General features: G+C 55.3%; 9 protein-coding genes across 9 annotated transcripts; 8 read left to right on the top strand and 1 right to left on the bottom strand.

Annotated features, from left to right (window-relative positions):
- Positions 1-70: 70 nt before the first annotated feature.
- EV422DRAFT_551032 (Thiolase, N-terminal domain-containing protein) lies at positions 71-1,273 on the top strand (the record flags this gene model as incomplete). The annotated part of the gene is made up of 1 exon (XM_053071807.1): positions 71-1,273. One exon carries the CDS (start codon positions 71-73, stop codon positions 1,271-1,273), a length of 1,203 nt encoding a protein of 400 aa, XP_052924308.1.
- Positions 1,274-2,444: 1,171 nt separating this feature from the next.
- Positions 2,445-4,516, top strand: EV422DRAFT_551031 (uncharacterized protein; the record flags this gene model as incomplete). The annotated part of the gene is made up of 2 exons (XM_053071806.1): positions 2,445-3,935; positions 4,400-4,516. The coding sequence occupies 2 exons, from the start codon at positions 2,445-2,447 to the stop codon at positions 4,514-4,516; spliced, it is 1,608 nt and encodes a 535-aa protein (XP_052924307.1).
- On the top strand, positions 4,400-5,281 carry EV422DRAFT_574165 (uncharacterized protein). Its single transcript, XM_053073182.1, has 3 exons — positions 4,400-4,582; positions 4,651-4,845; positions 4,947-5,281. The coding sequence occupies exons 2-3, from the start codon at positions 4,803-4,805 to the stop codon at positions 5,141-5,143; spliced, it is 240 nt and encodes a 79-aa protein (XP_052924306.1). The 5' UTR covers positions 4,400-4,582; positions 4,651-4,802; the 3' UTR covers positions 5,144-5,281.
- Positions 5,282-6,596: 1,315 nt separating this feature from the next.
- Positions 6,597-9,671, top strand: EV422DRAFT_534725 (OPT oligopeptide transporter protein-domain-containing protein). Its single transcript, XM_053070691.1, has 2 exons — positions 6,597-9,199; positions 9,279-9,671. Exons 1-2 carry the CDS (start codon positions 6,753-6,755, stop codon positions 9,463-9,465), a joined length of 2,634 nt encoding a protein of 877 aa, XP_052924305.1. The 5' UTR covers positions 6,597-6,752; the 3' UTR covers positions 9,466-9,671.
- Positions 9,672-12,515: 2,844 nt separating this feature from the next.
- On the top strand, positions 12,516-14,827 carry EV422DRAFT_112579 (uncharacterized protein). The gene is made up of 3 exons (XM_053064612.1): positions 12,516-12,595; positions 12,692-14,462; positions 14,531-14,827. The coding sequence occupies exons 2-3, from the start codon at positions 12,796-12,798 to the stop codon at positions 14,772-14,774; spliced, it is 1,911 nt and encodes a 636-aa protein (XP_052924304.1). The 5' UTR covers positions 12,516-12,595; positions 12,692-12,795; the 3' UTR covers positions 14,775-14,827.
- A 1,897-nt stretch (positions 14,828-16,724) lies between these two features.
- On the top strand, positions 16,725-17,914 carry EV422DRAFT_568854 (uncharacterized protein; the record flags this gene model as incomplete). The annotated part of the gene is made up of 3 exons (XM_053072692.1): positions 16,725-16,757; positions 16,837-17,056; positions 17,121-17,914. 3 exons carry the CDS (start codon positions 16,725-16,727, stop codon positions 17,912-17,914), a joined length of 1,047 nt encoding a protein of 348 aa, XP_052924303.1.
- An 883-nt stretch (positions 17,915-18,797) lies between these two features.
- Positions 18,798-21,108, bottom strand: EV422DRAFT_534717 (purine transporter). Its single transcript, XM_053070690.1, has 3 exons — positions 20,690-21,108; positions 19,387-20,597; positions 18,798-19,323 (listed from the first exon to the last, which is right to left on the bottom strand). Exons 1-3 carry the CDS (start codon positions 20,853-20,855, stop codon positions 19,012-19,014), a joined length of 1,689 nt encoding a protein of 562 aa, XP_052924302.1. The 5' UTR covers positions 20,856-21,108; the 3' UTR covers positions 18,798-19,011.
- A 184-nt stretch (positions 21,109-21,292) lies between these two features.
- EV422DRAFT_112494 (uncharacterized protein) lies at positions 21,293-23,521 on the top strand. Its single transcript, XM_053064611.1, has 5 exons — positions 21,293-21,666; positions 21,725-21,794; positions 21,869-21,969; positions 22,040-22,291; positions 22,376-23,521. Exons 2-5 carry the CDS (start codon positions 21,758-21,760, stop codon positions 23,345-23,347), a joined length of 1,362 nt encoding a protein of 453 aa, XP_052924301.1. The 5' UTR covers positions 21,293-21,666; positions 21,725-21,757; the 3' UTR covers positions 23,348-23,521.
- Positions 23,522-24,228: 707 nt separating this feature from the next.
- On the top strand, positions 24,229-24,910 carry EV422DRAFT_507488 (uncharacterized protein; the record flags this gene model as incomplete). Its single annotated transcript, XM_053068664.1, has 3 exons — positions 24,229-24,543; positions 24,575-24,714; positions 24,796-24,910. The coding sequence occupies 3 exons, from the start codon at positions 24,229-24,231 to the stop codon at positions 24,908-24,910; spliced, it is 570 nt and encodes a 189-aa protein (XP_052924300.1).
- Positions 24,911-25,230: the final 320 nt, after the last annotated feature.

The raw sequence follows: 25,230 nt of genomic DNA, 5'->3' as shown, positions 1-25,230 counted from the left end.
CTCATCACTCTCGCTACCAACTCCCACTTCACACCAACCCGAACACCAACCGGAACACCAACCGAGCATGATGGTCCAATCCAACACTACCCCGGAAGTCTACATCGTCTCCGCCGTCCGCACTCCCATCGGCGGCTTCAACGGCTCCCTCGCCCCGCTCACCGCCGTCCAACTCGGCTCGATCGCAATCAAAGCCGCCGTCGAGAAATCCCGCGTGCCGGCCGACAAGATCGACGAAGTGTTCTACGGCAATGTCCTGTCCGCCAACCTTGGCCAGAACCCCGCCCGACAAGCGGCGTTGGGTGCCGGGGTGCCGAACACGGTTCCCTGCACAACGGTGAACAAAGTGTGCGCATCCGGTGCCAAGGCGATCATTTTCGCCGCGCAGGCTATCTTGACCGGCACAGCTGAGGTGGTGGTTGCTGGTGGGATGGAGAGCATGTCCAACACGCCGTACTACCTACCTCAACAACGGTGGGGGTCCAAGTACGGACACCAGGGCATTATCGATGGGGTTTTGAAGGATGGGCTCACGGACGCTTATAACGAGCAACCGATGGGGATCGCGGGTGAGCTGTGTGCGAAGGACCACAGCATCTCCCGTCAGGAGCAGGACGACTACGCGATCAACTCGTACCAAAAAGCACAAGCCGCCACCGCCGCCGGCTACTTCAACGAGGAGATCGTGCCCGTCACCCTCCCCGGTGCTCGCGGCAAGCCAGGCAAAACAATCACAACCGACGATGAAGTCCCCAACCTCAACGTCGAAAAACTCCGCGCCGTCAAACCCGCCTTCCAGCCTCAAGACGGAACCGTCACCGCACCCAACGCATCCACCCTCTCCGACGGCGCCGCGGCTCTTGTCATCGTCTCCGCCGCCATCCTCGCGCAATACAACCTCAAACCGCTTGCCCGGATCCGCGGCTGGGCCGACGCCGCCCGCGAACCCGAACGCTTCACCACCGCTCCCGCCCTCGCGATCCCCAAAGCGCTCAAACATGCCTCTCTGTCTATCGACGCCATCGACGCCTTTGAGATCAACGAGGCCTTTTCAGTGGTTGCGATTGCCAATCAGCGGATTCTGAATATCGACCCAGCGAAGATTAATAAGTTTGGTGGTGCGGTGGCGATTGGACACCCGCTTGGATGCTCAGGGGCGAGGATTGTCGCGACGTTGATCAATGTGTTGAGGCAGAAGGGGGGCAAGTTGGGGGTTGCGGGGGTTTGCAATGGTGGAGGTGGGGCTAGCGCCGTTGTTATTGAGTTGTGCTGAGTGGGAGGGAGATAGAACATTGACGGTGTAGCAGCTTGTTTTATCATGACATTCGAAGTCCTATCATGTCTGTGTCATGTCTTCCTCAAAACCCACCATGTCGCCTTCTGTAACGTTCGATAGAACATGGCTTTCGCACTTCCGCATAATACGAGGTTGACCTTGGCACGAGTATCGCGTGGGTACTAGGTAGGAGAGGTAGGCGTGAGGTTGTGACCCAGCAAGATTCCCAGCTCCTACCGCAATCTCTGAAACCTCACGGTGACCGAGACCATTCCCACGAAGCAAACCTCATACATACATACCCAGGAAATAAGCGCACTTCACCTCCTTTGAACAAATGCATTGGTACCATCTCTGTTTCGAAGTCTTCCTCCCACAATCACATTCCGCCACAAGCCGATCCCAAAAGCTCGGCTTCCGCCAAACCAGCGATCTCACCCAGAGCTCCTACACGCCAGAGCACGACTACGCCCTACTGCCCTACCCCGACGACATCTTTGCCCCCAACCTCCTCACCAGCTACCGCATCGGGACCGTCGACAAGCAGCATATCCGGAAAGACAGAAAAGCGGCGAGGAAGAAACAGAAAGCTGAGGGAGCAAGGCTCAGCCGGACTGTGGAGAACAGCGGTGTTGCGTCGAGTCCGCGGAATACACCCGAGTTATACCGAAAAGGGCCCGCTCGATCGCGAGGCACCGATTGGAGGATAGGAGATTTGGCGATTGAGTGGTTCGATATGCTGGATCCGAGCGAAACAGTCGATGAGAGGGGAACATGCTCGGCGGATGAGCGGCGGCCGACTGTTGACTTTGAGGGAGTCAGAGACCGGCGGGGATCGAGGTCGAAGAGCGCTGACCCGCATCTGGAGCACGGGGAGATGAATGAGGAGATGGAGGTGCCTAGGAGACAGCGGACGAAATCATCCAAGAAGAGGCAAAAGCCGAGAACGGTGCCGACTAGTGGGGCGTATATACCCTTCAGGCATGGCAAGACGGAGCTGAATGCGGGAATCTTGCATTTGTATCGGGATCGGAATGAGGTTGAGAGTATCTTGGAGGAATCTGCGACACATCGGGACCCAGATGTAGATGGCCAGCCGTCTTCGGAGGAAATTGATTCTGCGCGCGGGACGGGCACAATCCTCTGCGTGCTCGCCGTCCCAGCCTACATGAGCGCGCAGGACTTCCTCACCTTCATCGGCTCCATGCGCGACGAGATGTCGCATCTGCGGATCGTGCGCGACTCGCTACCAAACCGATACATGGTTCTCATCAAGTTCAGATCCCGCGAAGCCGCCGACGTGTTTGTGCAGGAATATAACGGGAGGGAGTATAGCTCGCTGGAACCGGAGACGTGTCATGTCGTTTACATCAAATCGGTCGAGTTCAAGTCGCATGCTATTCCCCCGTACGCGTTTCCACCTATGCCCAACGATCCAAGTACTTTGTTCTTACCTAACCGGCTTACTATCGGTTCAGACGCATCAACGAAACAGGCTCCGGGCGGCATGTCAATGGCTCCAGAGGAAACGCCTGACGAGCACTCCCCACTCCGATCATCCAAATCGCCTGTCGGACCCGGCCTCCTCGAACTCCCAACCTGCCCCGTCTGTCTGGACAGAATGGACGCCTCAGTCAGCGGCCTGCTGACCATCGTCTGCCACCACACCTTCCACTGCCACTGTCTCGCCAAATGGGGCGACTCGTCCTGCCCCGTCTGTCGCTACTCCTCCCGCTTCTCGGCCGCGGGCCAGGATCCCGAGGACGACATGTCGAACGAGTGCATGGACTGCGGGTCGACGGATAACCTGTGGATCTGCCTGATTTGTGGGAATATTGGGTGTGGGAGGTATCAGGAGGGCCATGCGCAGGAGCATTTCACGGATACGCAGCACCTGTATGCTTTGGAGTTGGAGACGCAGCGGGTGTGGGATTATGCGGGGGATGGGTACGTCCATCGATTGATTCAGAACCGCACGGATGGCAAACTGGTCGAGTTGCCCGCACCGTCGCGCCCGGGCCGCATTGACGGCACCGATACCTCCGGCGGGTACGAGATGAACTCCCTGTCCACCGACGGGATGTCCTTCCGCAGCAACGGCGGCGGCGGCGGTTTCGGGGCAGGCGGCCCAGGCGAACCAGGCAACCGAAAAAATGGACTCACCGCCGAAAATGGAATCACGGCCGAAAAAATGGAATCCATCGGCCTCGAATACACCTACCTCCTCACCTCCCAGCTCGAATCCCAACGCACATGGTACCAGCAACAGCTCACCAAACTCGAGTCCTCCCTCATGGACCAGATAGCCGCCGTCATGGCTGCGCTCACACAGGCTCAAAAGGACCGCGACGTGGCCGTGACCACCGCGGAACAGATCTCGGAACAACTATCGCGCGTGGAGAAGGATAACCGCGCGTTGCAAACCCGACTCGCCAAACTGCTCACCCGCGCACTCGCGTCCGAAAAAGAAGCCCGCGAAGAAAAAGCCGTCAGCGCGTCGCTGCTGGAGAACCAGGCCGCGTACCAGGCGAAGCTAGCCCTGCGGGATCAAGCGTTGGAGGAGAAGGAAGGCGAGGCAGGGGAGTTGAGGGAGCAGGTGAGGGATCTGATGGCGTTTTTGGATATGAGGAGCCAGGTGGAAAACAGCGGCATGGGGGAGGTGATGGGGGCGTCGGTGGTGGGTGTTGCGCCCCCGCCGGTGCCGCCGACCGGGAGGAAGAAGGGGAAGGGGAGGAAGGGATAGCGGGGGATGGGTGTGAGGTTCTACCGTAGAGGGCCATTGTACATATTATAGTGTAGCTCCGGAAGCAGGGAGTTATTTCCATTGTTAATCACATCTTTTCCTGCCGGTCGTGGCCTTTAGCCCAACTGCTCAGATGTTGAACTTTGGCAAGCAGTGCAAACAGCCGGTCAATTTTCTTTCTGTGTACATCTCTCAACTAGGCAGTGCAGTGCCGTTTCCGTGGTATCTCGCCAAAGGGCAACTTGTGTAATCCGCTACAACCCTTTTGACGGATGATTGTCCTTTTTGAACGCAGAGAAGGAGCCGCCGGTACTAACTCACTCACTTTGCGGGACGTGGATATAAAACTGATTGGGGACGCAGATGGGTTGGGCATCAAGGGGGGCAGCACATCATGCACGGGCGCGGGGACGGCGGCGGCGCCGGCGTCGTTGATTTCAGGATTTGCCGGTGGGAGCAGCTGCGACGAGCTGAAGGGCAGCGACGAGGGCAGTTAGAACGGCTTGTGAACTTCAAGATGCCTGCTGGATGCGGTGATTATGTTGAAAGGAAGAGTGTGCTTGGTGAGGAACGAGGAAGCCCTGATATTCGCCCTCCTTAACTACTCGCAGATGAATCTGAAACGCTCCAGGGTCCTCGCAGGTTGCCCGCGGGCGGTGTTCGCCAGCAGGGTTTCGCCAGTCTAGAGGTTCAAACTGAAGAAGGGTTCACCAGATTCCACCCAACAACCGCGACCCCGTCAAATAAGCCAATTCCGAGTCTGTCCGTTGTTCAATCCGACTGATGAGGATGTTCGTGAACTCCGCGGGTCATGAACTCGCTCTCAGTAAGGTCTTTTGGTGCGGAGGACGTGCACAGAAAAAAGCCGCCAAAATCCACAGTAGAGACACTAATGGCAATGAACATGCCGTTTCGTTCATAACTTAGAATGCAACGGCGTCCTCATGGCCATGCCTTCATTTTCGGAGGTTTCGATTCTGACATGCATCACACATAGTTTTGACGTCCCTTTCCTGTATGTAGAGTCACGCCGCTGCATTCTGAGGCATGAACGAAACGGCATGTTTATTGCCATCAGTGTCTCTACTGTGGATTTTGGCGGCTTTTTTCTCATTGTACTGTAGACTGTAATGTACAGTCACGGTGTAGGAAAGTTGCAATAAGAGCGGAGTTTGTGCCCGCGGAGTTCATTGTCATTTGACAGCGGCCGCAGCTGCAGGCTCCACAACCCCCACAAACCCCACATTCGACGAGCGGGCCTCACCAGAGCACCTTCCTGTACATGGAGGCTGTGTTTTGTTCATTCTATAGTGTCTCCAGATGCGACGCCGCCTCTGCCAGTTGATGGCAGATGCTCTCACAGGGATCTTGCCGCCCCGAGTTCGGGAAGCCGAAGGGACCTGGCGATCCATCAGCCCAATCGAACATCTTTATGCGACCTTTTTTTTTTTGGAAACGTCGTTCGGTGGCCTCTGATGAGTCTCTTGACCTCTATTGAAGCTGAAGAGGCACCTTCATAGATCGTTACTGGCGTACAAAGGGCGCGTGTGTGCGTTGCAGGACATTTATTGCATTTGGGGTTCATCAGAATTCAGCCGCCGCTGTGAGCAGTAGCTACTAGCCAGCGTACACTGTAGAGAGGATGTCTCTTCCACTTCGCCCATGGCTTTGGTCCAATGCTTGGAATTTGAGGCCCGGAATGTCGATTATTTGATGGCGCGTTGCAGAAATTTCGCTCGCGAGACCTTTCCTTTCCATACACTTCACGCCGATCAACCTGCGAGCTCGGAAGGGTAAACGTGGTACAGTAACAGCCGAGATCTGTCCAGAGTCCAGCTCAGACAGATCCTATCCCGAGGCGGAGGCACGGTGTGGCACGCTGCTCACTGGTCACTGGTGTGCGTTTGGGGCCGGAGTTGGGGCCTCTCCCGATCACAGACTGCGCCGTCACGCCGTTGTAGGCACTCTGGGCGTCGCCCTGCTGACGAGGAGCTTTCAGCTCGATTGAGCTCGCGGGAAGCGGCGTGAGCCATCTTTCAGCCCCATACGGCGCTCCAGATCCACTGTGGTGTCGTTGCACAGATACGATACTCGTATCCCGGATCTCGTGCCAACAATGAGGGTCATTTTTTCCGAGGTTGTTCAACAGATTAAGATATAGTAAAAGTCCATCTGTTACAACGTTATGAGGCCGCAATGCAATATAACCTTACATAAACACAATTAACGTTCCAGTCGAACAACGAGCGTTGTGGCTTTTGCCCTTATCTCAGCCTGCCATGGAAGTTCCACAACCGCCAAATTCCGGTGGGCCTATCCGGTGTGCCGCTTAGCGAATTCCAGCAGTACCTGAAATTGGGTACATGACCGTGTCACAATAGCCAACACCTACGGACATCTAATGCTCACTGCTCAATAGGACAGGCGCTGTCTGGCTTATGGTAAGCGAGATCCATGGCGGTGCGCCCATGATTGGAGAGTGATCAATTTTCGCCTGCTGCCAGGGGTTCCGGGTGTTTTGTGTGAGACTACCGGTGTGCTGCTTTACCTATTAATTGTACCGGGGGGGGGGCGGTGGTCACACACAGCCCGCAATTTTTCGCTGTCAGTCGAGCGCTTTTTTTCTCCACTGGAAAAAACTGCTCCCAGATAGCGTTTGGGGTTAGCGGCTCCTGATTATCCCAAGATCCGCCGACACGCTTCGCATCATGAGTTGTGCGCAATAACGAAGGCATGGATGAATGGAGGACAATCACGAGAGACCGGCCTCAGCGGCCCCTGACACAGGGTTCGTCCCCAATTCCAAATCACAAGGCTTATCTCGCATCGCTCTGTTCCGCACTGGGAGCATTCCGGTCGCCCTGTGGAAGAACGCCCTCTGGAAGACCGCTGCCCCGAACGGCATATATAAAGCCCGGGTGGACTTGTCCACCATTCCCTCCCCAGGCTCGTTCACTACCCTATTTCCCACTTGTCGCCTCGGTTGGTTCATTTGCCAAAATGAGCGACGCTCACGCCGTCAACCAGGAGGCCGAACAAGTCACGGTTCAGCCCGCCGGCGACCAGAAGCCCATTCACCACCACGACAGCTCCGCAACCCTCGACGAGAAGGCCTTCGACGAGAAGAAGGACTTCGAGAACTACAAGCAAGGAGACATCGTCGAGGCCGGCGAGGTCGACGAGGAGTTCGATGAAATCGCCAGGAAGATCAACTCCGTCGTGCCACTCACCGATGACCCCAACGCCCCGCAAATGTCGTTCCGTGCGATGTTCTTGGGAACAATCTTCGGTTGCATCTTGTGCGCTTGCAACAACATCTTCGCTTTCAAGACCACTCAACTCATCATCCCCCCCACCGTCGCCGTTCTCCTCTCCTACCCTCTCGGTGTCTTCATGGCCAAGGCCCTCCCCCACACCAAGGTCTTCGGCTTGAACCTCAACCCCGGACCCTTCACCGTCAAGGAGCACGTCCTTGTCTCCATGATCGCTTCCGCTGCCGGTGGTGGTGGTGGTGGTATCCCATACGGCATGGACAACGTCGTCGCACAGAAGCTTATCGGCGGGCAGGACATCAAGTTCCTTCCTGCTCTCGCCTGGATTATCTGCTCCCAGTTCATGGGTTTCGGTTTCGCCGGTCTTTGCCGTCGGTTCATTATCTGGCCTCGTGAGATGATCTGGCCCGGAAACTTGTCACAGCTGGCTCTGTTCATGAGTTTCCACCAGACCTCGGAGGAGGCCGCCGCTGAGGGTGGCAAGTACCGCATGACCCGTTACAAGTTCTTCTGGATCGCTGTTATCTGCATCTTCGTTTACGAGTGGATCCCGCTGTACATCATGCCCGTTCTCCAAGTCGTCTCAATCCTTTGCTGGATTGCACCGCGGGACTCCTATGCTCGCATGTTCGGTTCCGCGTCTAACGGTCTCGGTTTCCTGACATTCGCTTTCGACTGGCAATACATCACCTCCACCTGGATGACTACTCCGTTCTTCGTCACCGTCCTCATGTCCATCGGTACCGTCATCTTCAGCTGGATTCTCCCCCTCATTATCTTCTACACTGAGCCCTATGAGCACGCCGGTCACCTCACGTCCGAAACCTATGTCGACGGTGACTTCGTGTTCCCCGACTTCAACACCGGAGGCCTCTACGACAAGGATGGCATGTACGTCAGCAAGAAGAAACTCTACATGGAAGGTTTCCGCACCAACGAGACCTTCGTCGCCGAGAAGGGTCCCTTCCGTATCTCCCCTTACTTCCTTATGAACTACGTCATGTCGTTCTTCAACTTGACCGCGCTTCTCTCCCACATCTACCTGTGGCACGGAGATGAACTTGTCAAGCACACCCGCGCCATGCTCAAGGGTGACGGTCGCCAAGGCAACGACGTCCACAACCGTATCATGCGGAACTACAGTGAAGTTCCCGACTGGGTGTACTTCACCATTCTCGGCGTCTTCTTCGTCGGTATGATCTTCGTCGGGGAGTTCACCGACTTCAGGATGCCCTGGTGGTCCGTGTTCCTCGCCACCGGAATCGCCGCCCTCTTCATGATTCCCATCGGTATCATTCAAGCCCTCACTGGTCTTCAGATCGGTCTCAACGTCGTCACCGAGTTCGTCATCGGGCTCATCCTCCCCGGTGAAGTCGTTACCGTCATTTGCTTTAAGTCCTTCGGTTACAATGTCATGATTCAGGCGATGTCCTTGTTGGCTGCCCTCAAGCTTGGTCACTACCTCCACATTGCCCCATGGTACATGTTGATCTCCCAGCTCTGGGGTACCCTTATCCAAGCCTTCCTCGGAACCGGTGTCACTTTCTGGATCATGGACGCCTGGAAGACCCGCATCCTGCACAACAACAACTGGATGGCGCAAGGTTACTCGCTCTTCTTCAACGCCGGTGCCATCTGGGGAGCCATTGCGCCCAAGCGATTCTTCTCCGGTCCTTTGGCCCACGCTTACTGGGCTTTCCCTCTCGGCATGATCTTGCCTTTCCTTCCATACTGGGCGAACAAGAGGTGGCCATCGAAGTTTTGGGTGTACATGAACTTCCCGGTCATCTCCATGTCCTACGGAACATGGGGTGCCGGTCTGCAAAACAACTACTTCTGGATGACCATTATCACCGGTTACATCTTCCAGTTCTACTTGTACCGCAACAAGTACGAGTGGTGGTCCAAGTACGTATTCTCTTTTTCACATGTTTTCGCGGCTGTTGGTCTGTGTTCCGAGTATTGACCCGAAACTTCTTTCCTTTAGGTACAACTACATCCTGGGTGCTGGTCTCGACACCGGCAACGCCATCGCCACTGTCGTCATTGCTTTCCTTTCATTCTCCGTCTTCTTCCCGGTGTGGAAGGGCAACCCGAACCCCGAGCTCGGCTACTACGACTACTGGTGTGTCAACCCCGAGTTGTGGAAGGTTCCTGACGCCCCTGCGGAATAGATCCGCACCTCTCACTCGTGAGCACAGTTGATTGACTCCGCTTGGGTAGCTGGTATCCCCATGTGTAGATAGCATCATTTGTATATGTACGAGAGCCTCCTTGTTCATCAATGGACATTAATATATCGTACGAGACCATATATCCTATCGCCGTAGTTTCGGTGAAGTTATGTTCCCTACTTTTGCACTCACCAGCGAAACTTCCAATTGTCGCCCGCTTCTATCATTTGCGACGACACTTCGAAAGAGTTCTCCGACAATGCTTAAACCTGACAAGTGGTGGGAAGAGCGTTTTACTGTTGGCAATTTGCCAAAGACTTCACTCGTACTGGCTCTTCCGAGCCTTTACGCACATGATGTTCTGAGACCAACGACTCCGACCAACCCATAACAATTCCTTGCTTGTCGGCCTCGGTCACCGCCGCGCCCACGGCAACATGAAGAAAGAAGAAGACCAATCCTCTGCAAAGTTGGCGACCTCGTCGCTTCCCGACGACACCGAATCGCTGTCGGACGTGGACGGGAGTTCACAACAAGGAAGTCAGGTATCCGGTTCTCGAGCGAACTTAGCACCATCTGCTATCGCTGATGAGAACAAAACAGAGATGCAATTGCTATGGGTGGGGCCGGGGTGCACGAAAAACATAACCCCGCGTCTCGTTCCCATACGCTCTCCCGGTGCCATCCGGTGAATGCGATTCTCAATCGAGGAGGATATATATACTCGCTAACCGCATCCAAATAAACGCGGCGTCGCGCTACAACTAAGCCTGCCGCGGTCGGCCTGGTTAGATCATACGCCGCTCTTCGAACTCTTAAGAGACTTTCCAGCATGAGTTGTCACCTCCGCCGTAATAGCGTGGTGAAGATTGGGCAAGAACAGTTCCGCCGTATCAGCAGCGTTCGGTCGTTCCGCCATGTCAGCAGCAATTAGAATTGTTACGACATCTGGTCGTCGTCCTCCGACTCTTCGTCCTCCGACTCGTCATCCCCTTTGCCAATCCCCCTGCCATCCCCGACGGGGCCAGATCCGCTTTGCAAGTGTGAGGTTGTTACTGGGGTGGGGTTCGCTGGCCAGTGCATGCAATGCCCTTGCTCGCTAAAGGCTATCCTCCAATCCCATATCCTCGCTCGTCGCTGCCCGAAACTGATGCGCTCAGGCGGATCCCATTCTCGCTGTCGACGGCGAAAAGCCTTGCTAAGCCTGGCTGGCTGTCAGCCATGAATTTCGAGCTTCTCGTTCCGCCTTCAAACCCTCCATGAAACAGAGCGAGCGCTCGTTGCTCACATCGCGCATCCGGCTCTCTTTCGCTCTCGCCCATTGAAAGTTTTTGGGTAGCAGAGGAAGGATGACGGTGAAAGCCGTTTTATTTCGTTGGGAAGAGGCATTGCGTTCAGATTTCTTTGTCTGGTCACCTCAACGACACTTGGAGAGAACTTCGAGACTGCTACATCTCTGTCGGATCAGATGCAACTCTGCACCAAGGGATAAGGCTGTGAGAGTTTTCGCCAATGACTGTAGATCAAGTGTTGTTCGGGACTTACGGTAACGTTTTACCATGAGGTGGAACTGCTTACTTGCTGAAATTACGCTTGCTGGACGAGTTCCTCCAGCTACCGATATGATCAGCGATGTGCACATTCCTAATTGCCAGCACGGAAGACCACTGATCAAGCCGCGCCCATACCTGGACATCAAGATACGCATCCTCTGCAGATGAACGTCGTTGTGCTCTGGACGAGGAAATCTTGCCAAGCGTTCCCATCCCGCTTCGTTGGGTTAAAAATGAAATGCGAAGAACGCCGAACCTGAACACTCTGGCACGTCTCAGGTGCAGGCTGCCATAAATCATGCAAGCCCTCTCTAGTGCAGTCCGAACCCTGTCGAAGTCCGTCAATCGCTGATCCCCCACGTGACAATGCGCTGTTTTTCTCTCTGGCATGTGGATTTCATTTCCCCCGTCTTGTTCGTGCGCTTTCGGCAGAAACGCGTCAAGCCCATTATCGTACACATCACTCCTTGAAGAAAGCCCACGTGAAGAAAGAGTGGCAGCTTCCAAGGGACAAGGCAGTGGGCACGATCGAAGCTGGACATGGATCTGGACATGGATGGGTTCGGACAAGGCGGCCAGTACTGCGTTGATGTTGAACAAGCAGCTCTGTTGATGTCGAAGCTCGCATTCGAGCACGCCATACCACAGGAAGAGTGAGTTGTATGGACCCTGCAGGGAGTACACTAATGGAGAGCGGAGAGACGTTGCATTTTCGGCACACCCACCCAACCATCCTTGAGGCCAACGGATGCCACCGACTGGGTCATCGCTGATGTGCCGCGTGGGGGCGGATGAAAGCGAGCTGCATGTGCATGTGCATTGTGCACATGCATGTGGGATGGAAGAAGCGAAAATTGTGCGGGGGATCGCGGAGAACTCCATGTGAACTTCTGACCTGCCAATGCATCGATACCAGTGCCTGGAGCTCCCTGAACATGAAGTCCCGGAAGCTTTCATTTGGGCAACCTGGCCAGGGCTCTCATCAGTCACAAGCCATGAGCCAGGTGTAATGTGAGCGCTGGGGTTGAGGAGCCGTTAGCCCATTTAGTGGGACCCGCAGCCAAAAACAGCAGCACGGGACACGAGGCAAAACACACACGGAACGCCCTTGCGCTGCGAATCCTTGGCTGCTGCAGGGCGAGTGGGTATGTGTACCACGACACGGGCGCGTGGTGAGTGCCGCCGTCACCAATGGCACAAGCGTAAAATGGAGGCATCTATGACAATCAGGCAGCGATCGGTCTCCGGGCGGGTGTCCTTTGCAGTCCCACCTTCCCACCTGCTTCGGGAAATCAAAGCACCCTTGGACTGACGGACCTCGAGGACGAAGAAACTTAACGCACACCCGTCCCGCAAACACAGGCCGGCCCACTCCGTCGCACGTACGCAAGAACCAGCGCAGTGAAGGGCTTCCGCGGTCAGGTCTTAACTTCGAAAAAATAGGGGGGTTTGCTCGTAAAAATCGAAAAGCGGGTGGGGAATCCGCATCTCTTGACGACAGCGTCCGTATACTACTTCTCGTCTTGAAGGGCTACCTACCTCTACGTCTCAAGAGGGGCTACAGACAGCTCTCCCAGGTAAGTAAGCCATGAACGCCAGCAATTCTGGTCTCGAGGCGGGAATGCCTTTACCTTTTCGACCCGTCACACTGAATCCGCTGGCTCTTTCTTCAGGCTGTGCGCCCAGTATTCCCGGAGAAGGTAGCTGTAGAACCTCCACGGCAGGACGCCTCTCAACTATATCAGCAGTGGTTTTGCTGAGTGACCATTCCAGCGCCATGGCTCAGAAAGCCACGCCAACATTACGACCCGTTCCGGATCAACGGAAATCAATTTTCAAAGCTCTATTTGGTGGAGCCGGAGGTGGAGAGGGGTCAGGCTCCTCAACAGCGTCTGCCGATGGGGAGAATTCGTTAACGTCACCACAGTCGCCGACTTCGGCTTCAGCTTGGGGAATGTCCTCAGCATCGCCATGGGAAAGTGCACTTTTTCCCGCGACGCAATCAAATGCACAGTCTGGATTTGGCGAGCCAGGATCTCAGGGTATTCACCCGGTTGGGATCGATGGAAATACTCAAGCGTCTTTAGCAAAGCCGTTTTCGGCGGCTGTCCACTCACCGGGACTGCTCGACGACGCAAACGCCTTCCTGCCCTCGATTCTAAACCGTGACACATCTGTAGATGACAACAACGACGTATGGAAGCTTTTCAGCAAAGTCAAAGAGGCGGTGCCAAATGGGGCGCGGCTCGAAAACATGACCTGGAGGTTGATGCATATGCAGAAAAAGAAGGAGAAGGAAAAAGAGAAAGCTGGAGAAAAGGATATGTCGGATGGGATGCAGAAAGCAGAGGGGGCGGAGTCGTCTATATCGGCAGACGCTAGTTCTCCGATGGCCTTCAATGTCGGTGGATCAGAAAGCGCCCAGCGGATGACCGTCACCTCGAACGGATCAGATTCAAAGAGCCAATTACATGCGTATCTTACCGAACAATCGTCGCAAGGCATGGATTTCGAGGCATTCTCTGACTCACCGAATGCGTCGGATATGGCTCGCGATTATGTGGGTTTCGGGAGTATGTCGGACGAAGGTGCATCTCGCAGAAACTCGGTTTCGTCCAACACTACTCGACCGTCTACAGCTTCTCCATTAGCCATAATGGAAGGCTCATTCCCAGAGATGTCCATGCTATCTGCATCGCTGGAAAGCCACTCGTTCACCAGACCCTCTGCGGAGAACAGCAGCACTTTCACTCCAGGAACTAGCGCTCCTGAACGCGCCTCGCCCTTGAAAAGGGGTGCAGCTCGTCGGACATCTGCAAGGAATTTGCATGAGTTCACGACCTGTAAGAACTGTGGGACGAATAAAACATCTCTGTGGAGGAGGAACCCGGACGGAGAACCATTATGTAATGCTTGCGGGTTGTTCTTCAAGCTGCATGGTGTGGATCGGCCCATCAGCCTGAAAACGGACGTCATCCGAACGCGGAACCGTGGGAAGGGGACGCAACCGAAGGGGAAGCAGCGTCGAGAAACGTCAGGGCCGAACAAGCCACCAGCGATTGCTAGTTTCCGAGAGACGTTGGGTGCCGGGGGTCTGCAGAATGGAGGAACCGCACCCACACTACTCCGGAGTATGAGTAGTCCGAATTTGGAGATGATGACGAATATACCCTCGGCGAACGGCACCGCGCATCCCATGAAATCAAGTACTCTCGGCCCTACATTGGGTCAGCCATTACGGCGGTCGCCTGTTGCGCAAGGGATTTCGACGATGCCAGGACCTCCGCGGTCACAGCTGACAGCGGGGTTGAGTTCGGCGTCTGCCGCCATGGCTGCACAGCAAATGATAGCCCAACACCAAATGCAACAGCAGGCACAGATGCACTCCGCTCTGTCAAGTGGACTAATAGGCCCGTATTCGATGCAGCATCAACAAACGATGGCGTATGATACATCACCCCTCCAAAGACATGCTCAGTTACGGCAAGGCGTGCTAATCGGCTCGCTTCCAGGCAATTCCAACACCATGCCTCTGAGCATAACACCAACGTACCACTCAAACTCCCTCCCCACCTCCGAATATCCGATTGTCATGTCTCCATCGTCCTTCGTTCAGCAGCGCTCGTCACCGATCATATCGCACCACGGCTTCCAAGTCGGGTCGCCAGCATCGGTGGCATCATCACCAGCATTCCAAACGAACTCCTTCCTGCAGATGGACGTGACGGGCTCGCCGCGGCACTTCCCGTCTTCTGAACCGGGCTCATTGTCCTCGAGTTTCGTTTCGGGGGGAGATTGGAGTCGGTCGTCGTCGCCGGGGTTTGGCCCAGCGGGATCCGCAACCGAACTGCCTGTGAATCTGTCATATGGAAACCTGCAGGACTCGGCGGCCTTTTCGTCGGCGTTCAACATCGGGGCTCAGCATGCGAACAGCTGGGCGCCTGGATTCCATCCGGGAATACACTCTGCGGCACCAGCCGCTGTGCAACCTGCTGCGAATCAGAATGGACAAAATGGTGGGGGCGCTGGCGGGCGGTCGGCTATGGGCTTCCACACGTCCCAATCGGCAGAGGGGCTGATGATGATGAGCTCTTCCATGCCAGAACATCAGTTCAATTTCCGTTCCCAGCAGCAACAACAGCAGCAGCAACAACAGCAGCAGCAACAACAGCAATCGTCGATGATGCAAGGTTACCCAGACGCGATGTCCGCAGCAAATTTCGCGGCCGCCGACCAAATCGCCAACGAATATCTCAACATGGATACCCTCTACTCCCAGCTGCAAGGCATGGACGAGCTGCAGCAGATGAACGGCATGTCGACCACCCTCGCCGCTGCCCAACCACCAGACGGCGGCCCACCGACCCCGACGTACGATTCGCACCAGCGGCAGCTATCGGCCGCGGCAAACGAAGGCATGCGGTCTTCGCCCGTCTCGTTTGGCGGATCTAAAGACGGGCTTATGCACCATCAGCAGCAGCAGAACGATAACGGGTTCAACCAGCGGCTGAGTGATTACACGTTTGGGATGTTACAGGAACAGTTTGCGGGGAGCACTGCTGGCGCGGACCCACCATTGCTGTCGGAGTTTGACAGGCTGTCGGAGGGCTTGGATGGTCGGTCGCTGGGAGGTGGGGCCGAGGCTCATGATGGGATGTTGGGCGCTTGGTAGCAGTACGCCCGAGAGACCTTGCGATCGTCCTTTCGATACCTCTCGACTCGACATGCGATCCCGACGGCGTGTGATAGGAATCCGTGATTTCCTGTCAAGCTTCCTCTCGGATGAGGGCCGCTCGCCAGGACCCTTTACAGAACGCTGCACGGCTTAGCGCCGCATCAGCAACACACGCCTCGCTCTCCTACCCTTCCCCACCCATTCCCTCCCTCAATCCCCCCCCCCCCCCCCCCCCCCCCCCTCCCTTATCATTGCATTCGTTCGGGCATGCATCCACCACCGCTTGTGACATATAGGTTTCCTTTTTTCGGACCGTTGTATATACCTGCTTCTTGCCCCCTTTTCCTTGCACAACCATCCCTCCACACCATCTGTTGGCTTTTCTTCCCCATCCCCGTCCGTGCTTCTCTTCTTTACATTATCAATTTAATGTGCTTGTTGGTGCAAAGTCTGAAAGCGAACGTTGACGGTATTCGACAGCGTGTTGGAGGGGTTTCCGCTCAAATAAACTTTCCGCAACACGCATGCAAAGGCTAGTTGGCCTCCAAGCTTCGATCGATCCCCCTCTCAGCGAAAACACCTTCTTACGATTAGAGAGCACAATAGACAAAAGAAACCCTATACGTTACGGTACTTATCCATAGCTTCAAGTCATTTCACTGAACGCTGCCGCCCCGTATTATCATCTTGAGAATCGCGTTCTGGGCTCGAAAAGACGGGCATTCAGGGGGCGGTTTTTTACGGGTCCCCTGCTACAACACAGACCTGCCAAACCTGAGAAACGCGCAAACCCTGTATTTGTGCCGTATGCACCGAGTGGATGTGCGATGCGACCAGGCCGTATGGGCGTATAAGCCCGTGGTTGGCGTCCGCAAGTTGCTGCAGCGTATAGCTTTCCGCTTTCGTGGATTTTCCCGAGATGGTTTCCTACGCGGCACTTTTGGCGGATCCTGTTCTGGGGTCGTTGAAGAGGCTGCTCTGCTTGGTTGTCGGCGGCGGTGGTTCGTTGTGAGGGGGAGAGTTGGTTGGGGATGCGCGTTCGACGTCTAAGACCGGCGTTGCAGGTGAGGTCGGCGCCCCCATCATACCGTAATGCGGCGGCAGGTACGCAACGATCTGACCGTCAACTTCCATTGCATGCAGGGCCCAACATCCCATCGACATCCGACGCAAACATCCTCACCGTACCTCGACTTCGAATACGTCGCCGGGTACGCCGCAAACTACACCCGGATGGTCGCCCCACGCCCGCGGCATCCCCACTGGCCCCATGGCAGACCACCAACACCAATGCCTCCCAAGCGCAATGGGACGACATCCGCAACGTCAGCAGCATGGGCGTCTCACCCCGCCGACGACCCGGGTGCATATCGTGTACAATTCTGCATGACGCGCAGCTGCAGTACTTGACCACGACCATTAACCAGCTGAATGCCGGCGGAGGCAGGTGCGGAGTTGGGATAGTTCGGGGTTCACGAATCCGGCTAGTATGTTGATGGGGACGGCGCTGGAGAACAGTGTTGGGTTTGGGCAGTTCGTGGCGGCGCCTACCGGCGCGTTACAGCCATTTTATCGGTCCGGGAATGCCAACAATGGGACCGTGAATCGGGCGGAGTATCCTGTGAATGGGACTACGGGGACGCAGACCAAGATGGGTACGTTTACGGGGGTGACGGGCACCTCCACTGCACCGAATGAAAACACTGCCGCGGACCCCATGACCCGTAGTCTCGTCCCGCACGGGTTCAACTATGCCCCGAACGCTCGGCTGCATGTCCTCGGCACCTGGCGCGAGAGCGTCTCCAACGGCGTCCGGTGCTACGACACAGGCAAACCCGTCCACAACACCGTCTACGTCTTTTTCCGACGATGGCGGCCGGAACTTAAAAGTCCGCGTAGCAGGCAACTCGGCAAGACATGGGTAGGCGCCACGACGGGGCGTGCTCTCCGTCGACGACGCCTACGCCGTCATCGCCACCTTCGGCCCCGACAACGGGCTCGCCAGCTACGAGTCCCAACCATCACATCGACCGGCGTGCCGATGGCACTCATCTACGCCCGCACCACCGTCCCCTCCTGCGTGACCGACTACACCGCGCAGCGCACGCAGTACGCGAAGACCTACCTCATCCGCCGGTCGGCGAGCAGCTCGACGATCTGGTGTAAGCCCGAGATCCCGTGCCTGATGGGCGACCCCCGCGCGCTCGCAGCTGGTTCTTGATACCTCAGATAATGCGTGTGTGGTCATGCCCCGGTGGCACGATCTACCGCGGCGAGTGCGGCGCCGACGGGACTCGGACTAGGGGCGCTGTTTTGCAATCAGACATCCCGTTTCGATCAATATCAACTCCCAGGCCCACTAAAAATACTAAAGTAGTCGATTAGTGAGTGTTGGTAAAAGGGTATTTTGAGCCGGCTATTCGATCGCCGTCGCGGGCCGGTCGATAATGTCATCCCGTTGCTTTATCAAGTTTATCAAGCGAAAGGTAGCCAAGTTGCGGACATTGCCATGAGGCCGTGATAGATGCGAAGGCATTCTAGGCAGTCCTTATAGCTCGGAAAGGGATACCCACGCATTCACAGCGATTAGAGGATCTGCGACGAAAGGTTTACGGCGGCTTCAATGCCCTCAACCCTGCCCGAATACAAATAGTCTACATGCCATTGCCAGAGAGGAGTAGGTAAAAGAAGAACATCATTTAAATGCGATTTGAACCATTGTTAGGACAATGATTGCCGCACAACAGAAAAAGGAAAAGCGTGAATGCGACGACCAGGGGTTGACCCATTGTTGCCCGTTAACGGAAAAAATGAAGAGCACCATTTAAATGACACACCCATTGCTGCTGCCAGCCGAAAAAAAAGAAAACATCATTTAAATGCCTATTGGTGGTATCGCCTATTGTTGCCGACCTGCGACGTACACAATCGCCTATTCGTGATCAAGCTGATGGAAATGCAGTTTTAGCGCGGGCTTATGCTGATTGTCCTGTTGGAGCGGCCATGTCACAACGTCTCAAGAAGCTTTCCCCGTGAAAACATCGAGGCCAACAAACTGCGAAGGCGTTCAGCAAGTTTAAGCCTGTGTTCTGTCTTCCGATGGCCCATTGGGTCCGCAATAGAACCGGAACTCTGCCACTTTCCAACTGATTTGGGATGACATGTTGCTTCTCATGACTGTATTTTATACACTCTATGCTACAAACAACACTAAACGACAGACTACCAAAACCATTATACACCGTCTGTGTCAAACACACATGAACTGAATCGTAGTCCATAATCCATCAGACTACTTTACACCATCATCTCACGCGCCTAATCTAAATGCTTATCCCCCTCCTGATGCACACTGATCTCCACATCCCCCTCCTCCTCCACATTCGTCGCGCCCACGCTCCTGTCACCCCTCTTCTCGTCGTCCTTTCCATACCGGAAGAAATACGACAGCCAGAACGGCAAGAGCTCTCGCGCGTGTTCGGGGCCCCACTGCTCTTTCAGGTCCTTGTCGGCGGGGACGAGGCGGCCGCCCGAGACGACGCGGAGGAGGTAGATGGTGCCGTTGATGGCGATGTAGGAGCCGAGGCCCGCGATGAGGCCGTAGGCGATGCTGTAGGTCATTGGCATGATCTGACAGGGGGTGAGAATGAGATGGCGTTGATGGAATATGGGAGAAATGAAAGCGTGACTTACCGCAATGGTGAGGAAAGCAGGGATGGCGTCAGGGAGGTACCTCCAGTTGATATCCGCAAAGGCCGTCTGCGCCATCAACACGCCGACCAGGATCAACGCGGGTCCCGTCGCCCAAGGCGGGAAGGATGCAAAGATGGGCGCAAAGAACAAGCTCAGGAAGAAAAAGAACGACGCAGCGATCGCGGTCAACCCCGTCTTTCCTCCCTCAGCGATCCCGGCACCGGATTCGATGAACACGGTGTTGGGCGATGTGCCGAGGAGGGACCCGATGCTGATGGATGCCGCATCGGTGATGAAGGCGGGGTAGGAGCCTTCAAAGTCGCCGTGCTCGTCAACGAGGCCGGCGTACTTGGCCATGGAGAACAGGGATCCGGTGGTGTCCAAAATGTCAACGTACAACATCGTCACGAGGGCAATCCACACGGACGAGGACGAAAGGTTGAAGTCGAGCGCGCCAGCGGTGTGGCGGATCTTTGGGACGTCGACGACCTGCTTGAAGTAGTCGAACGCGCTGTTGCCGTTGTCGGTGTAGGGGAAGTACGTGATGCTCGTGGACCGGAACCAGCTGATGGCCGAGATGAACACGATTCCGATCAGGAGACTTCCCTTGACGCGGTAGGACATGAGGATGGCGATGATGATGAAGCCGAGGATGCCGACCCATGTTGTGGGCGACTCCATTGTCCGAGACGTGCAGGCACCGTTTTTGTCTTTGAAGTCCGGTGGGCATCCACCGAGCGTAACCAGTGTTGCGGAACTTCCACCAACGATTCCGATACCCTCGCTGCTTTGCAGTCCGATGAAGGCCAGGAAGAGACCGATGCCGGCCGCGGTGGCGGTTTTGATCGACAGTGGGACGACTTTAGTGAGGAGTTGACGGAGACCGAGGAGCGAGAGGGCCAGGAAAATGAGACCTTCGATAAAGACAGCCGCTAATGCTGTTTGGTATGACACCTTTCCGGTTCCGTGGAAACCAACGACTGTGTAGGCAAAGTAGGCGTTGACACCGAGTCCTGGTGCCAAAGCCAATGGCAGGTTGGCGAAGAGACCCATGGCAAAGGTCGAGATGGTGGCGATGGCTGAAGTTGCTGTGATGAGGTCTTTCCGCAAGTCTCGCAAGCAGTCCTGGTAGACTGGGTCGGCAAGGCAGACATCAGGGCCCTGTGTGCATCCACATGTGCCTCCAGTGTCGCTCAAAATGGTTGCGTTGACTACGTTTGAAGAGACGGATTAGGAGGGATGAATCGACCAGCAAAGCAGACATCAAGGTCCCCAAACGACCGTCGGAGTTTCCAAAACTCACCACTAATGATATATGCCATCGTCACAAACGTAGCGAGACCAGCTCGCATTTCCGTCGTGAAATTGCTTCCGATTCGTTCGTTCTTTGCTCCAGAGCCTTCGAGTTTGAACCACTTCCCTACGGGGGAACCCGCCACGCTGGCGTTGAGCCTATGGAAGAAGCCCATTTTCTATCTTAGGAGCTCCTTGAAGAGACGGTGCGTTTGAGAGTGGATGGATTACAGCGAAGCTGGAGTATAGGAGCGCTTCGATTTCACCACGGTCCTTTTTGTACGCGAGAACGAGGGTCGTCGTTGGCCGCCTGGTTGTTTGTTGTTGTTTTGTTCTTGACGGGAAAAGGTGTCTGACGCGCCCTGTTTTGCCAATTGGGGAAACGGGAGCGCGAACAACCGTCCCAATCTTTGCGCGGCGCTTTCGGACATCAACGGTCAACCAGAGGCGTGAGATCTGGGTTATTATCACAGTGATTAGATGTGAGACGCGCCGTGAGTGAGAATTTAAATTGTGGGGCAAATCGCTGATGGGGATGGCCAATCACGGCGCTCCGTGGATTTGGGCGGGCGTTCCGTCGCACGTGGTCGTGTCCCACCCACCCACCCCTGCGCGCTTACGTACGTTATTGACAGCGCGGTTGTCTAAGCCCGCCTGTCGTGGCGCAATCCCTGTTCACAGCCCAAACCCGTCAACATGACCCATCCAGCCACCTGGATTGTGTCACCGAGTCTCCCGTCCCTGCACAACTCGCGCTTACAACCATCCAGACTTTCTCTCCCTGTTCTTCTCTTCTCAAAGCCACAGCCACGGTCGACCGATCTGAAGCAGCTCCAGGATGTTCGCTGCGGGTATGCGATCCTGTAAACTGCTGCTGCTGCTGGTGCTCGATGTCTTTTGGGAACATCAGCCGGACAGTTGGGCTTTGAAGGCTTATCCTATGGCAATGTTTTCGAATATCTATGCTTCCGAGGAATTGGAGTCCAAGTAAGGAATGAAGAAGAGGCAACGGTTCTCTTGTGTATCGTATCGTCTGATTAGTTAGATTTCATTGGAATGTAGGTTCCGGGAACATCTCATGGCCAAAAACTCAGCTCCGAATCTGATCTGCATAGGTAGATTGAGCGTGCTGCTGCGGTCCGAGACTTTCTCATGATCTATGGCATCTGAAAGACTTCCTTCCATACAGGAGTTGCTTTTCTGGCGGCCCTCTTCTATGTAGTTACCGGGATATCAGATCCGTCGATAGACCCCAAAATCGACGTGCGCATGGTCGCCATGGACTTTGCGGTATGCTTGCTTCAACCAAAGAGATATGTCATTCCTCTCAAAGCGAGAGTGCTCATCGTACTCGCGACAGCTTCTAGCGATTGTAGCCCTCGCCCAGGGTCAACTGTGGCTGAACAAGAAATGGGCCATCGGCTCTCCCACCATGATTTCCGTATCGCTGAATACACTCGCCGGACTTTTCTTGTCGACATCGTACGTCTTCAAATTCCTCGCTCGATGGACGGTCAATCTGAATAGAGAGGCTCTGGTATCTTGGATGTATCGCCGTGCGCCAACGGAGTTGGTCGTCACCTGGGATGCACTCATGGCGCTGCATACAGTTGTAGGTTGCATCTGAGCCTTCCAGTTGGAGGAATCAGTTTGTCAGAACACTGAGTCTCGCCTTTTCGTCTGCCTGTACCGCCAGTTCTACCACAAGCAACTGATGATCATCTGGTATTTCGGCCTGTTCCGGCTCCTCTTGATCTTCATCGTCTTCAGAGACGTTTTCGATTGGGTACAGTACGAGGGTGCGCTGCAGCTTCTGGTCAGCATGACATACATTTTTGGGCTCTACCAACGGGACAGACGGGATAGACTCAGCTTCGCGGTCGCGACGGGGAAAGTGAAAGAACGGGGCCCGAGCTGCACAACTTCGGTGGTGGTGGAATCCCGTTTCACCCTCAAAGCCCTTAAAGCGCATCTCCAGTCCATCTGGACAAGCGCATTCGCCGACACACACAAAGAGGAGAACTTCCAATCCTACTTTGCAACCGTCTCCAAAAAGGCCGTCCGGCTCATGTCAGTGGCCATGATGACCTCCAACGTCGTCTCTACCACAAACCTGTACTTCCGCTTCAAAGGCCACCGAATGGCCGACACCGACTTCATCGTCCACACTGTCTTTGCCGTCACGGTCCCCTTCATCTGCATCTTCTCCTTCGCCTGCACCTACATGGCCGCGTTCGGCGGGAAACACCTCCTACGACAACAACGGACACTCACCTGCGCATACGCCCTGCTGCGGATAGGCACCACGGTACTCTGCATCTGCGCGGTACGGTGTATCCCGGGATACCTGGACGGGACGATGAACGTATACCAGGTGGAGGGGTACGAGTGGCACGTGTACATATCGATCTTGTTTTTCCATTACAATGCGCCGGTGTCGCTGTATGGGCTGGATTGCTTGATTGGGCGGTATGGGTTGGTTTGCAGCGGGGTGGACGTGGTGGCGGGCTTGTTGGTGGCAAAGTGGGGGAATGCGGATGGGAGCCCGTTGTTGCCGATCACGCAGTTGTCGATGGCGTTGTTTGCTGGTATGTTCGTTCTTGCACAGGTTTTACCAAAACATCGAACAGTCCTTCTCATGTCTATGATGTTTATTCAGGCCTCGTAGTAGTCCCCGCCGGCGAACGCAACCGCCGCGAATTCTTCCACACAGTCATCCTCTCAACCCCGCCAGAAGTCAAAGCCGCCAAAGCCGAAAAAGCCGGACGCCAAAAAATGTTCAAAAAGTCGTCCATAAGCACACCCAGCATCATCTCCGCCACGTGCATCCTCCGCGACCGGGCGCCATCTGCGGAATTTGTTGCCGAAGATGGAATGAAGAGTGATGTGTCGGCGCGGTCGGGGACGATGGAGGAGGAGGATGAGGATGTTGAGACCGGGAATCGGCCGGTGATATTGGAGAATAGGGCCGAAGCTGCGGTTTTGTAGATAGGAGATTGGCAGATCTGCGTAGCGATGGGGAGTTACCGGAGAAAGCGGTGGGATAGATTTTTGGCAAGGGGCGCCATACCTGTATTTATCCTCTTTTGGGCATTTTCTTTTTCTGAAACGGGGAGAACAATAGACCTTGCACTGTCTCTTGACACTTGGGGAGACGGACGGAGAGACAGGAGTTAACCACCACCGCCTTCGTCAAGGAATGTACGGTCTATGATGACATTCCAGTGTAGAAAGGCGGTCGACGACGGCCATCGAAGCCAAGCACTGCGGTCGTCGGGGTATCCTGATGCCCGGGGTAGGTCTTCCAACGGGGTTTTAATGACAGGGAGCCGTCAAATATGCGGGCGTCTGGCAGTTGACAGCTGTGGAGACCGCAATCCCAACAGTCGACACCTCCACACATTTCGTAGTTGGCATCCGCAGTCTTGGCAGGTCGCATCTTCAATTTCTTTTGCTCCGGCATAAAAAGCGCATTCTTCATGCGCACCTTTCTCATAAAGTCGCCTCAAGAGCCGCTTTCCTAGCATCACCACAGAAATCATATCAAAGATGCTCACACCCATTGCTCTCCTGTCAATCCTCTTCCTCCCCACCCTCGTCCCCGCCTTCCCAACCGGCGCCGGCCTCTGCCAAGTCGACCCCGCCGCCATCGCCGCGGCCGCCAACGGCGCCATGGGCCAACAAAACGAGCGGCTCGGTTTCACGCTGTCTACACCCGCCGGCGTGACTACGTATGCCGCGAACCAGCCTGTTACTGTTAGTGTGGGTGGGGGTGGAGAATATAAAGGGTTGTTGATTTATGCGGCGAACGAGGTGGGGGCGGAGACGCATTTGGGGACTTGGACTGTGCAGCCGGGATTCAGGGTATGTGATTTTGGGCGATTTGGTTGTTGAGGTATGGAGGCCGGCTGACAGTTGGCTGCGAAAGCATTTGGAGGGTGCCGATGCGCCTGCGGACTGCACGCCTTTCGGACCCGGTTCAACTCTCAGCCATGACAGCCCCGATGCGAAAGTGCTTCCCGCAAACTTTACTTGGTACGGAACGTCACGCACAACTGTGTCTCGTACGAGGACTCTGACAAAGGCTAATTTTGACTTCCTCTTCGATCTACCCAGGACACCTCCCGCAGCGGCCGCCGGAAACGTCCAGTTCTTTGCCGTAGTGGTAGTCGACACCGACACCGGCTTTCAGTCATTGACAACCGCGCAGGCTTTGACACCCGCCGCTTGATGGTAGCTGGATCTGAAAAGACGTTTTGGCGAAGTTTGGTGTCCATAAGCTATCCGGACTGCTTCCTCTTCAGATCTCAGAATGAAAGTCCAACCACCCTTCTGCGTTTTTTCAACCTTTATATTGTACGTAAATACGTTTTGAATCTTATCACCCGGACTGTCGCCTGTCAATCCAACAAGCATCTCCGGGTCTCCGACGCCGAAGCCACGGATTAGTCATCTTGTTTGTCCCACCTTGTGTCGCGTCGCAATTAAGAGCGCGTCGCGGTCTCTTCGGCTTTTCGGAGTTGGCGCGCTTCGAAATTATGGAAGAGTCGT

Source organism: Fimicolochytrium jonesii (genome assembly GCF_025526975.1).
Source record: "Fimicolochytrium jonesii strain JEL569 chromosome Unknown EV422scaffold_17, whole genome shotgun sequence".
NCBI lineage: Eukaryota > Fungi > Chytridiomycota > Chytridiomycetes > Spizellomycetales > Powellomycetaceae > Fimicolochytrium > Fimicolochytrium jonesii.
Note: the sequence above shows the minus strand (reverse complement) of the source record. Positions and strands in the feature narration are given on the sequence as shown.

What these genes read in the sequence shown, in the direction of transcription:
- EV422DRAFT_574165 (XM_053073182.1), top strand. Translation starts at nt 4,803, where the DNA reads ATGAGGATGTTCGTGAACTCCGCGGGTCATGAACTCGCTCTCA. An exon ending in GGGTCATGAACTCGCTCTCA is followed by an intron (nt 4,846 to 4,946) that starts GTAAGGTCTTTT and finishes TTCATAACTTAG; the next exon opens with AATGCAACGGCGTCCTCATG.
- EV422DRAFT_534725 (XM_053070691.1), top strand. Translation starts at nt 6,753, where the DNA reads ATGGATGAATGGAGGACAATCACGAGAGACCGGCCTCAGCGGCCCCTG. An exon ending in AAGTACGAGTGGTGGTCCAA is followed by an intron (nt 9,200 to 9,278) that starts GTACGTATTCTC and finishes TCTTTCCTTTAG; the next exon opens with GTACAACTACATCCTGGGTG.
- EV422DRAFT_112579 (XM_053064612.1), top strand. Translation starts at nt 12,796, where the DNA reads ATGGCTCAGAAAGCCACGCCAACATTACGACCCGTTCCGGATCAACGG. An exon ending in CAGCATCAACAAACGATGGC is followed by an intron (nt 14,463 to 14,530) that starts GTATGATACATC and finishes GCTCGCTTCCAG; the next exon opens with GCAATTCCAACACCATGCCT.
- EV422DRAFT_534717 (XM_053070690.1), bottom strand. Translation starts at nt 20,855, where the DNA reads ATGGGCTTCTTCCATAGGCTCAACGCCAGCGTGGCGGGTTCCCCCGTA. An exon ending in GATGGCATATATCATTAGTG is followed by an intron (nt 20,598 to 20,689) that starts GTGAGTTTTGGA and finishes CTTCAAACGTAG; the next exon opens with TCAACGCAACCATTTTGAGC. An exon ending in CTGCTTTCCTCACCATTGCG is followed by an intron (nt 19,324 to 19,386) that starts GTAAGTCACGCT and finishes ACCCCCTGTCAG; the next exon opens with ATCATGCCAATGACCTACAG.
- EV422DRAFT_112494 (XM_053064611.1), top strand. Translation starts at nt 21,758, where the DNA reads ATGGCCAAAAACTCAGCTCCGAATCTGATCTGCATAG. An exon ending in TCCGAATCTGATCTGCATAG is followed by an intron (nt 21,795 to 21,868) that starts GTAGATTGAGCG and finishes CCTTCCATACAG; the next exon opens with GAGTTGCTTTTCTGGCGGCC. An exon ending in TGGTCGCCATGGACTTTGCG is followed by an intron (nt 21,970 to 22,039) that starts GTATGCTTGCTT and finishes TACTCGCGACAG; the next exon opens with CTTCTAGCGATTGTAGCCCT.